The 14,581-nt window shown below is 38.1% G+C and overlaps 2 protein-coding genes across 9 annotated transcripts; one reads left to right on the forward strand and one right to left on the reverse strand.

Annotated features, from left to right (window-relative positions):
• Window positions 1-465: 465 nt before the first annotated feature.
• LOC123466538 lies at window positions 466-3,035 on the reverse strand. Its single transcript, XM_045177172.1, has 6 exons — window positions 2,899-3,035; window positions 2,250-2,777; window positions 1,532-1,671; window positions 1,343-1,472; window positions 1,172-1,278; window positions 466-1,087 (listed from the first exon to the last, which is right to left on the reverse strand). Exons 1-6 carry the CDS (start codon window positions 2,999-3,001, stop codon window positions 767-769), a joined length of 1,329 nt encoding a protein of 442 aa, XP_045033107.1. The 5' UTR covers window positions 3,002-3,035; the 3' UTR covers window positions 466-766.
• A 2,779-nt stretch (window positions 3,036-5,814) lies between these two features.
• Window positions 5,815-14,058, forward strand: LOC116926973 (ATP-binding cassette subfamily C member 4). 8 transcript variants are annotated; one of them, XM_045177163.1, is made up of 26 exons: window positions 5,815-5,932; window positions 6,993-7,270; window positions 7,691-7,801; window positions 8,313-8,462; window positions 8,589-8,796; window positions 8,855-8,971; window positions 9,029-9,134; window positions 9,215-9,371; window positions 9,442-9,580; window positions 9,651-9,761; window positions 9,834-10,037; window positions 10,169-10,347; window positions 10,412-10,703; window positions 10,769-10,987; window positions 11,049-11,215; window positions 11,277-11,611; window positions 11,690-11,769; window positions 11,837-11,987; window positions 12,054-12,284; window positions 12,383-12,458; window positions 12,552-12,646; window positions 12,719-12,846; window positions 12,902-13,320; window positions 13,389-13,518; window positions 13,589-13,699; window positions 13,771-14,058. In XM_045177163.1, the coding sequence occupies exons 2-26, from the start codon at window positions 7,194-7,196 to the stop codon at window positions 13,957-13,959; spliced, it is 4,182 nt and encodes a 1,393-aa protein (XP_045033098.1). In that variant the 5' UTR covers window positions 5,815-5,932; window positions 6,993-7,193; the 3' UTR covers window positions 13,960-14,058. The 8 variants fall into 8 exon arrangements, with proteins under 8 accessions (XP_045033098.1, XP_045033100.1, XP_045033101.1 ...); XM_045177165.1 differs by having other exon boundaries at window positions 5,829-5,932; window positions 7,140-7,270; XM_045177164.1 differs by having other exon boundaries at window positions 5,915-5,932; window positions 6,963-7,270.
• Window positions 14,059-14,581: the final 523 nt, after the last annotated feature.

Raw genomic sequence — 14,581 nt, forward strand, 5'->3', positions numbered from 1 at the left:
CTGGATAGGCATGTATTTGTTTTAGAATTTTAGATCCCATAGCGGAAATAGAAAAAAGGGGGGTCCATGAAATTGGTGCGCTTGAGTGGTGGATTGCTTTTTAAAAGGCTATTTTGGTCTCCCTGTTTCAATTTATCTGACCTCCCAATCCACCAATGATATTCCCTGTCACGATCATTCTTGTACAGTCTGATGTCATTATCCCTTCACTCTCAGTTTTTTGGGGGTATTCGAGGGTATTCGAACTAGTAGCGTTTTGGTTTTTGCTACTAGTAGTATAGGGGGGGTATTCTATTAGTAGCATACCTGTTCTAGAATAGGGGTTCGAATATCCCCCGAATACCCCCTATACTAGGGATATTCGATTCCTACTAGCATCCTGAATTTACCCTTCCCCCGATTCTTCATGCATACCCACCAATCTATAAATATACTGCTTCACGACTATGAATAAATTACAAAATATAAATGTCTTTCAGAAGTCTTTATTCATCTGAGATTAGGCCATGGGAAGGAGCATACTACAACGGTGCAAGACAACATTTATACAAATACAACAAATTTTTTATCATAAAAACCCAGTTTGTTATTATAAAGAACAGGAGAACAAAATAAGACAACAGTATTTGCATTTTTGGAACACCTCAACTTAAAAATAAACATCATTGCACATGATGACACAATCAAGCTTATAAGCTTGAAAGCGCCCACTTTTATAAAAGTGGGCGCCATTCACTTTTAAGCTCGATTGTGTTAGCATTGCAATTTAGCCTTGTAGGTCTCTTAAACATTCTAGGGATGCTCTAAAGGCTGTTACTGAGGGAGAATGAATTTTAATATCGAAAACGCATTCCTCAAAAAATCCATAAAATGATTCCAAATACTGAGGGAAATTTAAATTAAATGCATAAAACGAGCAAAACAAGTTAACGAAAGCAGTTGCAAAGTCGTTACCACACAGTATTATATCACGATCGATAACAATCCAGAAGTTTGTAGGAGTTTCCATCGTTCCCATGCAGCAGATGAATGGCTGCTTCAAATGAGGGTCTCGCGTTTCGCTTAATTGAATCAAGTCAGCATTATCCTGTAAACCCAACACAATAAAAAATTGCTATAGTTATAAATAAAGACGAAAAAGAGTAAACTTTTAAACTGAAAAGAAAATTGCCTTTAAAAAGACTATCAGTCGTTCCGTAATCAAACGAAAATTAACTTTTCGGAGTTTAACGATGCTTGGAGTCAGCTTTAGTAACACGAAAACGGCCTTAAGACATTCTGTTAAAAGGTAATTCGTGAAAAATGACAAATTAACTCGAAAAGTAGACTATAATCAACTTACCGTCAGGGCAGTCAGGAATGTCAATGTTTTTTTTATTAGCCAGAGCCAATATTTTAAATAAGAATTTTTCTTTAAAGACTTTTTCGAAGTTCTTGGCATCGGGATAGAGTAACTGAAATTCTACCTGAAACTTTAGGAATAAAAATAAGTTAGCTGAAACATCTCGAACGTATTGCTGTAGCACATTACCAGAGATCCATTTTGGAAGTCCTTGAAGCGGGGATATTCTTTCATGATGAGACCAGGTTCAGTCAGAGTTTGTTTGATTTCTTTTTGGCGATACCCAAAAGTCGCCTTGCTGTACTCAATGATGACTGTGTCATTATCTCCTCCAGGCGGATGACTCTTCAACCATTCAACCTGTAAATATAAACAAAGTTAAAGCTTTTATTGTGGATTGAATGTTATTTAAAAAATAAACCTTAAACTGGCATTCGGCTTCATTGAAGATGTAGTCGGCATTTTTCTTTACATGAGGCCGTTTCGTGACACGCGGTTTTTTTTGGATTGGAGAAGAGTCCTGTGTTGGCCTCTTCCGGCGTGGTTCTTCACGATGAACTTCCCTCAGTCTTTTCAGCCTTGTCTCAATAAAACCAGATCCAGTTGTTTGATTATAGAAATGACAAGAAAACACTTTGCCATCCACGTTGATTCCCAGGCAAGGAAACGCAGCCACTATGGCTTCACCAAGATTTTTTCTTTTCTCCGTCGGGGGAAATAAGTCGAGTTTTCCAGTCAATGTCACTAAGCGATTCACTAGGATCTGAACAATTGTGATGCGCTCTTTTTCAGTAATGAAAGCCTCAAGTCGTTCCAGGTAGTTTTGCACAATTACTTTCCCCTCGTCGGTCGCATTTAAAATTAAGATTGTTATGGCCTACGCACTTCGCGACTGGTTCTACAAATCCCATATTACTGGTAAAATAACGAATCCTTTTCTGGTGAGAATTCAATTTGCTAGTGGCTTTTTCAATGTTGGTTAATGTCAAATTTGTTTCTAAATCACAAAACTGAGCAACATCTTTAAAGATAGTATCAATATTTTTAGCAATGAAATCAATGGCAGAATGACTAACATTGTGTTTGGCCCTCAATTCAAGAAAGAATCTAGCTAATCTCTGAGTTGTTTTATCTGCTGTTGCATTCGCTTGGTGAAAACTGTCCTGCTGTAAAGGATCACTAACATCGAAATCAGTTACTCCTGGTTCGATATGTTGAAAAGAAACATCAGGAAGTACTTGTCTAACATCTGGTTGTGGATCTTTAACTAAACAATTGATAACGTGGTCTCTATATTTAGCAAAACTGTTGAAGCCAGCCTTGCAGTCAGCGTTCCCACAATACAAAGTTCTGTTACTATGACCTGTTGTTTTAAGGAAGCCATGAAAAAGTTTCAAGTGACTTGTCAGTTGAGAATAATTGCCTTTAACTATAACTGAACATAAAAAGCATTTAAAAGAATCAATGGACATTTTGGAAAAGGGTCTCACCAACCAACAAACACACAGCACAGAAAATGTTCAACTTAAAATAGATTCCTACTACATAGATATTACCTAGCAATTTTTCTGGAATTCCAGCCGGCAGTTTGTTAGTCGACAGGAGATGAAACCGCAGGTCTTCTGCAGATAAAGTTGAGATACAAGTTTTAGATTCCATTAAAGCCCTCAATCACATAACTGTCAAAATTGTCTGCACTGACGACCGTCATTAACTTTTTTGCATGCTGGATGTTTGCCAAATTTCAAATTAGATTTGACAAAAAATATTTATTGTTTCAATATTGCTAAATCTGTTATATTAAATCAAATCCCGGTGTCTAAGAATTATTTGTGGGATTTCTATCCAGTATTCTGTATTTTAAAATGATTTTTATTGATAAATATCTCTTGGATGGCAACGTTTACTGACGCTGATGCAAAAATTCGAATACCTGGTATTCGAATTCGAATACGGAGGGGGCGTTTTATTCAAACTCGATCTTCGAATACCCGGAAGTACGAAGGGTATTCTATTTCGAATAAGGATTGTCTTATAGATAGTCGAAGATTTAGAATAGGTAAGACCATCTACCAGACCTATTCTAGCTAAGAGGTATTCGAATCTCGGATAACCAACGTATAAGATTAGAATATCCCCTGAAAACTGAGAGTGTTTCCCGAGAGAAAACAATTGTTTAACTTTGAAGCTCTAAACAGCGTGTGTACTTTCATTATATCTTGATTTTTCGAAACACTAGCGTGTGCCAAAGACTTTGCGCTTTGATGGACATCTATCTGACTAGACCGATGGCACTCATCGCGTTGCAATTTTCCGACATTTCTTCTTTCACCGTCTATCTTATTCCATTCACACATTTTTCATGTATTTTTTTAGTGAATATAATATGCATGTGGCCATCATTGTTATTGAACGATGATTTGTGTCTTAAGTAATCTAATAGAGGTAACGCAGTTGCCATTCATAGCGTCATTTTTGTGCATTTCCTTGACAGTGTGTAACTAAGTCCTTCCTGAATCGCGCGAATAATGATCCAGTCCATTTTCGGTCTGTTCATCTTCCCATTTGATTTGCATTGCACAATCGATCTAGATTTTTACTCGTAAGCCATGTAGCGATTTAAAGAAAATCATCTCACACTTGTGACGAACAGAAATGCATAAATGGTGCAATTCTAGAGCACACAAAGCAAAGTCCGAATTCCTTGAAATCGATTGGTTCATTTCATTTCACAATTTTCTGTCTTGAAAATATCGTGACTAGCTAAAAAGTATTTGCCATTAGCGCTGGGAGTATTCATGAATAAGCAATCATTGGTGCAGTGCTGGTCTTGAAATTCTTGTCTAGTAACAGAAAGTTCCGCAACTGCGACAAACTTACATAATTGACCGTTCGTGCACAATGAATCAGGCTACGTCGTCTGCTAAACGACCAATGCAATTCACGGGCGCAAGTAAAGAGGTCGTAGATAGTATCGATGTCCGATACCATTGAACACATTGTTTTACCAACCAACATTGTCAAACCACACCGACAAAAATATCCAATCGGTTTACTACTCGGTTAGGTATTTTTTAAGTAAAAATTTTACGGAAGTGGATAGCCCCCATCATCGGCTATCCATTTCTGTAAAATTTGTTTATTTAGACCTAAAATTGTTACCTATAAAGCTATTTTAATTTTGTGAACTGGGATAGAGGGATTACCCGAGACCGACGATTAAACCGCACCGACCTACCTACCTGAAAAATAGCTGATGGGTCATTACTCTGGTAGGTGCTTATCAAGCGGTTTTCTTTCGTTTAAAATACCCACTTTAAAAGATATGGCCCAGCCTTAACTTAAAATGGGTGTGCAAGTGAAGGAAAGTAAATAAAACTATGATGTATTGCAAAACACAAGTCAAATAGGGTACACAGTAATGATATCGGGTTTTGGAACCGGTTCCACTACCCGAATGCCCATGAGTGGAAATTCACAATTATTTCAGTAATTTTAATGAAATTATACCGTTGCTTAATTAAGTCATATTCTAATAAACGGAAAAAAAATTATAAAGTTAAAAGGCATTGTATTACGGAAAGGAAACAGAAAGAAAAATAAACAATAAACATAAATAATAATAAACACAAAACAAAAAAATAACGGCTCGGGGGTTTTATGTTTTTGCCTGACAGGGTTCAGGTCCCTGAACGAGATGGAGTTGCAACTGAATGCGTAAGGCAAATTGCGCTAGTATAGCGAATTGAGCTGCCTATCTCTTGCTGCAAATTGAGGCCAGGGACCTGAACCCTAACAGGAGTTGTCGTCATGTTTTGCCTGACAGCGTTCAGGCCCCTGAACGAGATGGAGTTGTGTTTTACACTCCATTTCTCCCCTTGGATACACGTTGTGAAATTAAAATGATTTTACGTTTTCGGTGGAAACCAGACGAAAGGCGATCACGAAAATGTATAGTCATGGTAGGAAAACGAATGCATTGTCATGGAATGGCCTTCGTGCGGGTTTTTGAATTGCTTATGTAAATATTATTTTTGTTCTGTTTCATGTGAACATGAAATTTATGGTGGAATGGTCTGATCAACAGAAAATGAATCACAATAAATATTATGCTAATTTTATCTCATCGTATCTCAGTGCATCCCAGAAAACTTCTGTTTTCAATTATCAGTATCCCGAGAAATCTATTTATTTCACGTTGTTAAACGTGGACAGCCCGCCTTGTTACTTACCGCTCAATTTTGCAAATGTTAAACAACGTGGTTTTTTTAAACCCTAAGAACGTAATATCCTATGGCGAGATCGAATTGCATATTACTACTCAAACAATGCAAGTGTGATTGCATAACATCTGCAGCAAGTCGTACTTCAACGTTTGGATCCGACGCCGGCCGTTAACGGCATCGAAAAAAGGAGGAAGAGAGAGCAACAAATTCTGAAGCCTGAAAAGGGGGGAAGGAATCAAGGAATAGGGGTAGTCTAAGGCAGAGGCAGCTCACAAGCTCAGTCAAGTCAGGGCAGCTGCCAAGAGAGAAGGTCGGTCGTCTGTTTGTTTCTGAGATTTCGACTCAGATTGCCACGCCCCAGCAGGTAAAAAAGTACTAGATTGCACTACAATAAAATGATAATGTAGCCAAGTAAACTATCATTTTACTGTTGTGAACGCAGTAAAATAAAAGTAACACTAAGTGGGCGTATTTTTTTCTTTGTTTCAATATCAGTTTTAGTAACACCACTACACGTTTACTTGGACACACTTTGTTTTCAGTAGTGTTCACTGTATATTTACTGACACAAACTGCTGTTTTACTATAGTAGGCACTAGTAATTGCTGTTTCACTATATTGAGCATTAATGCCACTTTATTCTTACTGAGACTCACATTGTTTTTACTGATTGCCACTGTACTTCTACTTTATATATTTTATGTATTTATTTTTCGTGGATACGCTTCACTCTCAATTTTTGGTTTCTACCTTTTTCCTAACTTTCTTCTGATGACTTACACTTACAGATAAATTTTACTTTCCCCTTTAAATTTGTCATATTTTAATTGCTTTTAAACAACTATTTCCACTTTGGCTTTTTTAATTTGTTATTGAACGTAAACATTTTCTTTGTTTTTTTGAAATATTTGGGTTGAATTAGCGATTAAAAATGAAAAAGATAGAAATTATAGTTTAAAATTAAAATATAATTATTAAAAGTAGGATTTAATTATTAACACATACTCAAATGTATTAAATGTAAACATACTTTAGTTTTCTGTCAGAATCTCTTAACTGAATCCTCGATATAGCCAGGAAAATGTATAAATGTTAATCTACCAAAATAGCTGAATTGTTAGGACGCTCGACTGTGAAAGTCTGTTACATATGTACCCGAGTTCACTCCCCACCGAAAACCTTTTTTTCCGTTTTAGTCAATGGTAGACTAGTCTACCATAATATTATATTCTAAATTCACTGAATTTCATTATGCATTTACGAGGGTTTCACTAGAAAATGACTGCTTCGGTAAGTAATTCTATAGTTGTATAGTATTTCTATTTTATTATTGTAAAAATACTTGTTCAAAAATCCTTTAGCATTACTCGAGTTTTTTTATTGTATTACTTGAGTAATGCCAAGTAAAGTTTTACCTGGGGCAGTTACGGTCTGTGGTGCACAGTATATAGGAAACCGTGCTCATCCAAAGTTCGTTCGATGGCTTGGGAAGTTGCCCACGACTCAACACCAAAATTAAAAAGCGTGTGAAGAATGGAAACGTGATTTGTCCTAAGGCCAATTTCGTTCAGGCCTGCCCTCCAGCAGTTACGCAACCGCCAAGGCTACCCTATCCGTTTTGAGCCATGGAGGTGAACAAAAACAAGACGCCGAAGCCAAATCCTAGACTTAACTCAAACTTTCTTTCTGCCCTTATATTCTGGTAAGTAGTTAGAGAACAAGAACATAGTATTTCGAAGAATTTGTTGAAATCAGCTGATTGTGATTGGATCGATAATGCCAGACACGTGACTTTTTGTGTACGGCTGCTGTCATGGAAACAGCAAAAGCGCGCCGATGCGGCTGCCTTTTTGAGTACAGCAGCAGTGCCTTTGTTGCTTATTAACTATGTATTTGATCATTTTCTTGATTCTTTGGAGACCTTAATTTTGAAAAGCATGTCAATAACTGGTACTGATTAAGTCCTATAGTTAGTTCTCAGAGGCCGAAAACGTACACATTTTTATTAAGAGAAAAGGAAAATGGTATTCCATACGAATGTTCCACAAACAGTTCTTTTAAATCATTCTCCAACTGCAGGATTCCATTAGAAATCAGCATTTAATTTAATTTTCTTTTAAAGGTGGGTGAACCCGTTTATGGGTGTTGGGGCAAAGAAAGATCTTGATGTTACCGACCTGTACGATGTTATGCCAGGAGACAATTCGGAAGAGCTTGGACTGAAATTGCAAAGGTAAGCTAAAATAGTGCAAGTTAACGGATTGCCGTAAAAAAGCGCTCTGTCACGCGATTGCATGGGATTTTAAATCTATTGCGATCGCAAAACAGGAACTTTGCCGTTATAAACTTGTTTTTTTTTCTACTTTTATTATAACAATGAGCAGACATCGCCCTTCGTGCGTTACTTTAATAACAATAAAGGTTAGATTCAAATGTCGCATAGTTTGCATCCCGAATTGTATTCGAAATTGCATGTGAACCGGCTTTGCTCCAGGACTTAAAAACTAACATACGTTTAGTGTTAGTTACATATTTTAGTTATGCATGCACATACTAGTTTGCCGTAAGCAGTAGTTTGAATTGTGCTTTTACGTTTCCATCATGACTGTCAATGCTGAAATGAAAATAATTAAAATTTAACGGTCGCAGCATTTTCTCACCGACTTGACTCCCTTAACTTAAGTGGATTAATAATACCTGATATAGCGTTAATTGTCCTATTTTCGTCTCTTTTGTCTCTGCAGGGAGTGGCACAACCAAATAGAAAAATGTAAGAAAGATGGAAACAAAAGAAAAAAGATCAAGCCTAGCCTTACGAAAGCTTTGGTCCGAACATTTGGACTCAAATTTCTACTGGTGGGCTTTCTAGCGTTTTTGGAAGAATGTGTATTTAAGTAGGCACCTTCGATGAACTTTTTTCCTCTCTTTTTTTTAAACCTATTCATTTGAAATCGGCAAATACTAGGATGTGCATCAATGTTAAACTAATTGTAAACAAATTAAAACCCTAAACAACCTAGGATTGGTCAACCCCTTTGTCTGGGCCAACTGGTTCACTACTTTGGCAGTGAAAACAAAACAATATCCACCACGCAAGCTTATCTTTATGCGGCTGGGGTGGTGTTGGGTTCCGTTCTGTATACCATGACTCTTCACCCGTATTTTTTTTTATGCCAACATACCGGAATGCGAATCAGAGTTGCAGCGTGTTCTCTTGTTTATAAAAAGGTATTTTCGCTTTTCATTTCAATCGCCCATGAAAATCTATTATTCAATTCCTTTAAAGTGCCTGCTGCTCAGCCAAAAGGCTCTGGGACAAACAACCATTGGGCAAATGGTCAACATTATGTCCAATGACGTCAATCGCTACGATTTTTCAGTCATCTTTCTTCATTATCTTTGGGTAAGGGCGATCGTATCAGCTTGAACGATGTATGTTAAAACTTTTGCATTTCATTAGGTCGGGCCGCTGCACACAATAATTAGTATGGTTATTCTGCTTCACGTCATCGGACCTTCTTGCTTGGTCGGGCTTGCAGTATTGATTCTCTTCGTCCCTTTGCAAAGTATAAATTTGAAAAAAATCAAAAATATACTGCATACAACGATATTTGCCAGAAAACTATATTCCGCTTTATCTTATCAGGTTGGATGGGTAAAGTGTTTTCAAAGCTCCGACTGGAAACTGCGAAACGTACAGACGAAAGGATAAGAACGATGAACGAAATTATTTCCGCGATGAGGGTGATTAAAATGTACACCTGGGAGAAGCCTTTTGCCAAACTGATTTCCAAGTGCCGTCGGTATTTGATGAAGACATTTAGAAGGTGTTAGCACTTTTTCTGATTTTCATTTTTTTTTTTTTATCTTTAGAAAGGAGATAAATGTTATTAAGCGGACGAATCACTTCCGCGCACTCAACATGAGTCTCTTCTTTACGTCCTCGAAACTCATTATATTTTTAACTTTCTTGGTATTTATCTTTACCGGCAACCATTTAACTGCTGAAAAGGTATACAATAGCTTTCATTATTTTTTCTTCTCAATTTTTAGGTTTTTAATTTATCAAATATTTTAAACAGGTTTTTGTGACTGTTTCCCTGTTCAATAATATTCGCATTATTATGATATCGTTTTTCCCCGGTGCGATAACTATGGCGGCAGAAGCTAGAGTCTCTACTAAGCGTATCGAAGTATTTTTCATTTGCTTTTCATCTGAGTAAATTGCTTTCTAACAGATAATCGTATCGCCCACCTCAATGCAGAATTTCTTATTGTTGGATGAGATTGAAAAAAATGCTCAGGCAAAAGTGCACCCAGCATTATCCGATTGTCTGGTTGAATTGAATCAATTGACAGTCAAGTGGCCAGCTGCTGGAGAGAAAGAAGACAATACGTTGACGAATATTTCTTTCACCATCCGTCCTGGCCAGGTGTTTGCCATCGTTGGTCAAGTTGGGTCTGGCAAGGTCAGTCATTAAAGTAAAATCATTAAAACTCGTTCCCTATACGCCATGCTGTATTTTTGGAATTGATTCATTCATATTATTACCCGATTTTTCCTTTTATTTACTTGATACTGTTTTTTTCTAAATAATAGAGCTCGCTGTTGAATGTCCTTCTCGGCGAGCTTTCTCCGTCAACGGGAACCTGTCGAGTTGCGGGGAAGATCGCTTACGCTTCTCAAGAATCTTGGATCTTCTCTGGAACGGTGCGTCAGAATATTTTGTGTGGATTGGAGTACGATCTCAAACGATACAAAAAAGTGATCAAAGCCTGGTATTGTACTCTTGTGTCACCCCACCTTATTTCAATTATAATAGTATGTTTTTACACTGAACAGTGCATTGGATAAGGATTTTAGCCTCTTCCCTAACGGTGACCAGACCGCAGTGGGCGAGCGGGGTGTCTCGCTTAGTGGTGGTCAGAAGGCGCGAGTTAATCTTGCCCGATCCCTTTACGTCGATGCCGATATTTACCTAATGGACGACCCTCTTAGTGCTGTAGACACTCATGTAGGACGCCACCTGTTCGACAAAGCCATTAATGGATACCTGAGTGACAAAATACGAGTGTTAGTCACTCACCAACTTCAGTACTTGAAAGATGTAGACCAGATTCTCATTCTCAAAGCGGTAAGCTCATATCTAAAGCGAATTTATTTTCTCTGTTGTTTAATTTTGTTTTTCTTGTGATGTAGGGTCGTGTTGAAGCGATGGGATCCTACAAGGAAATTAGTAATAGTGTGTTGGATATTGCGAAAACAATAGAATACGAAGAGCCAGAACTAGAGGCAGATAACTTGACGCGGTCTTTCTCTGAATGTGACATTGACGGTTCGATTTCAAGGTGTGGGTCTATCTCGAGCACAATACGGCAACGTGTGGGATCTGTCACATCAAGGTCTTCAGTGAAAGAGGTCTGGCTTTTACTTGATTCACTGCGTTGTAACAAGCAATTCAATTTTCGATTCGACTTAGAAAAAAGAGGAGAAACCAACGTTTGCGGAAGAATCTCGCTCCTCTGGTAGTGTGTCTCCTAAAATCTATTGGGAATACTTTCGGTCGGGTGGCAGCTGCATGTCACTCTTCACAATGACCGTCACTTGCATCATCACTCAAGTCCTTTTCAGTGGATCCGATTATTGGTTAGTCTAGTAAATCGTATTTCACTATTGGATTATGTGTAGCGATTTTTATGATTGCTAGGCTGACCTTGTGGACGAATGCTGAAGAACTTCGTGCTACGCACAGCAATGTAACGGAAAATTCGACATACATACCTGTTACTGAAAACGGTTTCTTTAACGTCACATCCGGCACGGAAGAAACTGCTGTTTTTTCTGGTGCATGGTGGAAGAATCCCGACACGTACACGGGCGTATACGTTTTTACCATCCTCATTATTTGTGTTTTCATCTTCTCGTTTATTCGCACTATCCATTACTTCATGATGTGCATGATCTCGTCGATCAACTTGCACAATCGCATGTTCCAGTCGGTTATCCGCACACCTCTTCTTTTCTTCGATCAAAATCCAGTCGGTATGAATCAACATCCATCCTTTTTTTTCCATACAATTTCATGCTACAATAATAATTATTATTTTATTTTATTTTTAGGACGTGTTTTGAATCGTTTTGCCAAAGATATTGGATCCGTGGACGAGATGTTACCTTCCGCCTTCTTCGACGTTATTACTGTAAAACCTTTTTAATGCGAAATGAATGTAAATCAATAATCTATACTTTTGAAAATTTCTCTTTCAGATTGCTCTGACTGCTGTTGGTATTCTGTTCCTGGTTGGCCTAGTCAACCCTTGGTTATTATTACCAATTCTATTTCTTTCCATCGTTTTTGTCAATCTTCGGCAATTCTACTTGAAAACAGCTCGCGATGTGAAGCGTCTCGAAGCTACCAGTGAGTTACTATCCTGTGATATGCTTTTTGCTCTTGATTTATGATAAACCCTATGATTAATTACAGCTCGGAGTCCCGTTTTTACCCACTTGTCCTCATCATTGGTTGGTCTAACCACCTTGAGAGCCCATCGATGTGAAGTGATCTTCCAAACAATCTTCGATGAATGCCAAGATGTTCACACCTCTGCTTGGTACATGTTTTTGTCGACCACTCGATGGTTTGGCATTTGGCTGGATTGGATTTGCGTCATCTATGTTGGCTGTGTTACCTACGCCTGCTTGGCACTACGTGATTGTATAAAAAACAATTAACTTAACTTGTGGCTTATTTTCAGTTATCGACAGAACAACTTAGCAGTTTGATTAATTTATTCTTGTTATTTATCCTTCCAGCTATGACCGGAAGTGAAGCCGGGCTTGCGATATCCTCAGCAATGGCCTTGACGGGTATGTTCCAGTGGGGTGTAAAGTAAAATCAAATTTTTCTCGTTCAAAAAAAGAAAAAATAAATAAAATAAAAATAAAATGTTACATGATGATGTCTATTGTAAATGAATTACAGACAATCAGCAGAAGTGGAAAACCAAATGACGTCCGTTGAACGTGTTATTGACTATAGCAAATTGCCCTCAGAGGCTCCCCTAGATTCGGCCTCAGGTGGATTCAAACTTCATTCTGCTCTTACTCATAAATATGCATTTTTTTTCCCTCTCATTTTTGTCTCTTCAGGAAAGAAACCTCCAGACACGTGGCCACTGAGTGGGACTATCCAATTTGATGGGATGTCTCTTCGTTATATTGAAGCTGACCAACCTGTTTTGAAAAGCATCACTTGTTTAATTCGAGCAAATGAGAAGGTTTTATATTGAAACTTAAACAACCGAACGCAGTTCTTATTACCAAATTTCTTAGATTGGCATTGTCGGTCGAACGGGAGCTGGTAAATCATCCCTTATTGCAGCTTTGTTTCGATTGACAGAGCCAGACGGCCACATTATAATTGATGGCATCGACAGCAAATCGATCGGTCTTCATGACTTACGATCGAAGATAGCCATCATTCCACAAGATCCCGTTTTGTTTTCGGGTTCACTTAGGAAAAATTTGGATCCCTTCGGTCTTCACAGTGACGATGCCCTCTGGAACGCTCTGGAAGGGGCTAAACTGAAGGAGATGGTTAAGGATCTATCCGCCGGACTAGAAGCAAATATGACTGAAGGAGGAGCTAACTTTTCCGTTGGTCAAAGACAGCTCATCTGTTTGGCACGAGCTATTCTTAGACAAAATCGTATCCTTGTTTTGGACGAAGCCACAGCTAACGTCGATCAAAAGTAAATCTTTGACAAATTACAAGCGGAAGTTTTAACTCATCTATGTTGATCTTTTTATGTTTGCGTAGAACGGATTCCCTTATCCAGCTAACGATCCGAGAGAGGTTCCGAGATTGTACTGTCTTGACGATTGCCCATCGTTTAAATACAATCATGGATTCTGACAGAATCATGTTACTTGATGCTGGCTATCTAAAGGTAAAGACAAATTTAAGAATCGCTACTACCTCACTCTCTAAATATTTAACTGTTAAATTGATAACTTAAGGAATTTGGTGAGCCTGCTATTCTTTTGGAAAATCCCAAAAGCATGTTTTATAGCTTAGTAGAACAAACTGGTCCTATCGTTGCTACTCACTTAACTGAATTGGCTAAACAGGTAAAACTATTTAAGCTCTTAAATTCTGAACTGAAGCAAAAATACCTTGGCGATTTCGTTTCCCCCTACAGGCTGCTGAACAAAGGCGCAGAAAGGGTACAAACGCAGCGGATTTAACTATGGAAACTAATGGGAATACCATCCGTCACCAGTTATGTCCGAAAGCTTCTCAAGAACAAGGGTTAGATGAATCAGAGTTTGAAACGGAAAAGTTGAAAATTCAAAATTATAACGTACACTCGTTATCGGTGTCTTCCTAGAAAAATTTTTTCGTTGAAAACTGCCATTCTGTTGTTAATTCTTAATTGTGAATGCATAATGGAAAATAGATCTAAATACAATTAAGCTCGGTTTTGAAATTGCGTGCTTGATCATGGTTTTTCTCCTTTTCTCGTGTAAGAAATGGCAAGCCGCATTTCTTGCACACATCTCTTGTCTCCCACACCTATCACCCTTTTTCTTCTTTTCAGCTTAAAGTTCTTTTGCCGATGGCTCTGGCCTTCAACCTCCCAAATTACTTGGCCTTCAAACTTGTTTCTTTTTCACAGAGGTATGCATTTTCAACCAAAATATAAATTCCCAGTGCGACACCTAATCCTAAATGACCTCGCTTCTTGGTATAAATGTTGGTGCTTTTCAACATTGTCAGTCTTTTCCAGTCAGTTGCTCGGAGCAGTTTTCGTCGTCTAGTCGTTCCGAATAGTTGAAATGTCGGTTCTCTTACCGCCAGTCCTGAGCAGTAGACCTTTTTTGCAATGCAAAAAGTATGGAATTTTCCATGAGGCAACGCCGAAATCGGCCATCTTTATTCCGTGTTTTCATTTCCCTGTGTAATTTCTAGCGATTGGCCCCCGAAAAGCTCTAATCAGAGTAACCGCCCTA

The sequence above is a fragment of the Daphnia magna genome, linkage group LG7 (genome assembly GCF_020631705.1).
Source record: "Daphnia magna isolate NIES linkage group LG7, ASM2063170v1.1, whole genome shotgun sequence".
NCBI lineage: Eukaryota > Metazoa > Arthropoda > Branchiopoda > Diplostraca > Daphniidae > Daphnia > Daphnia magna.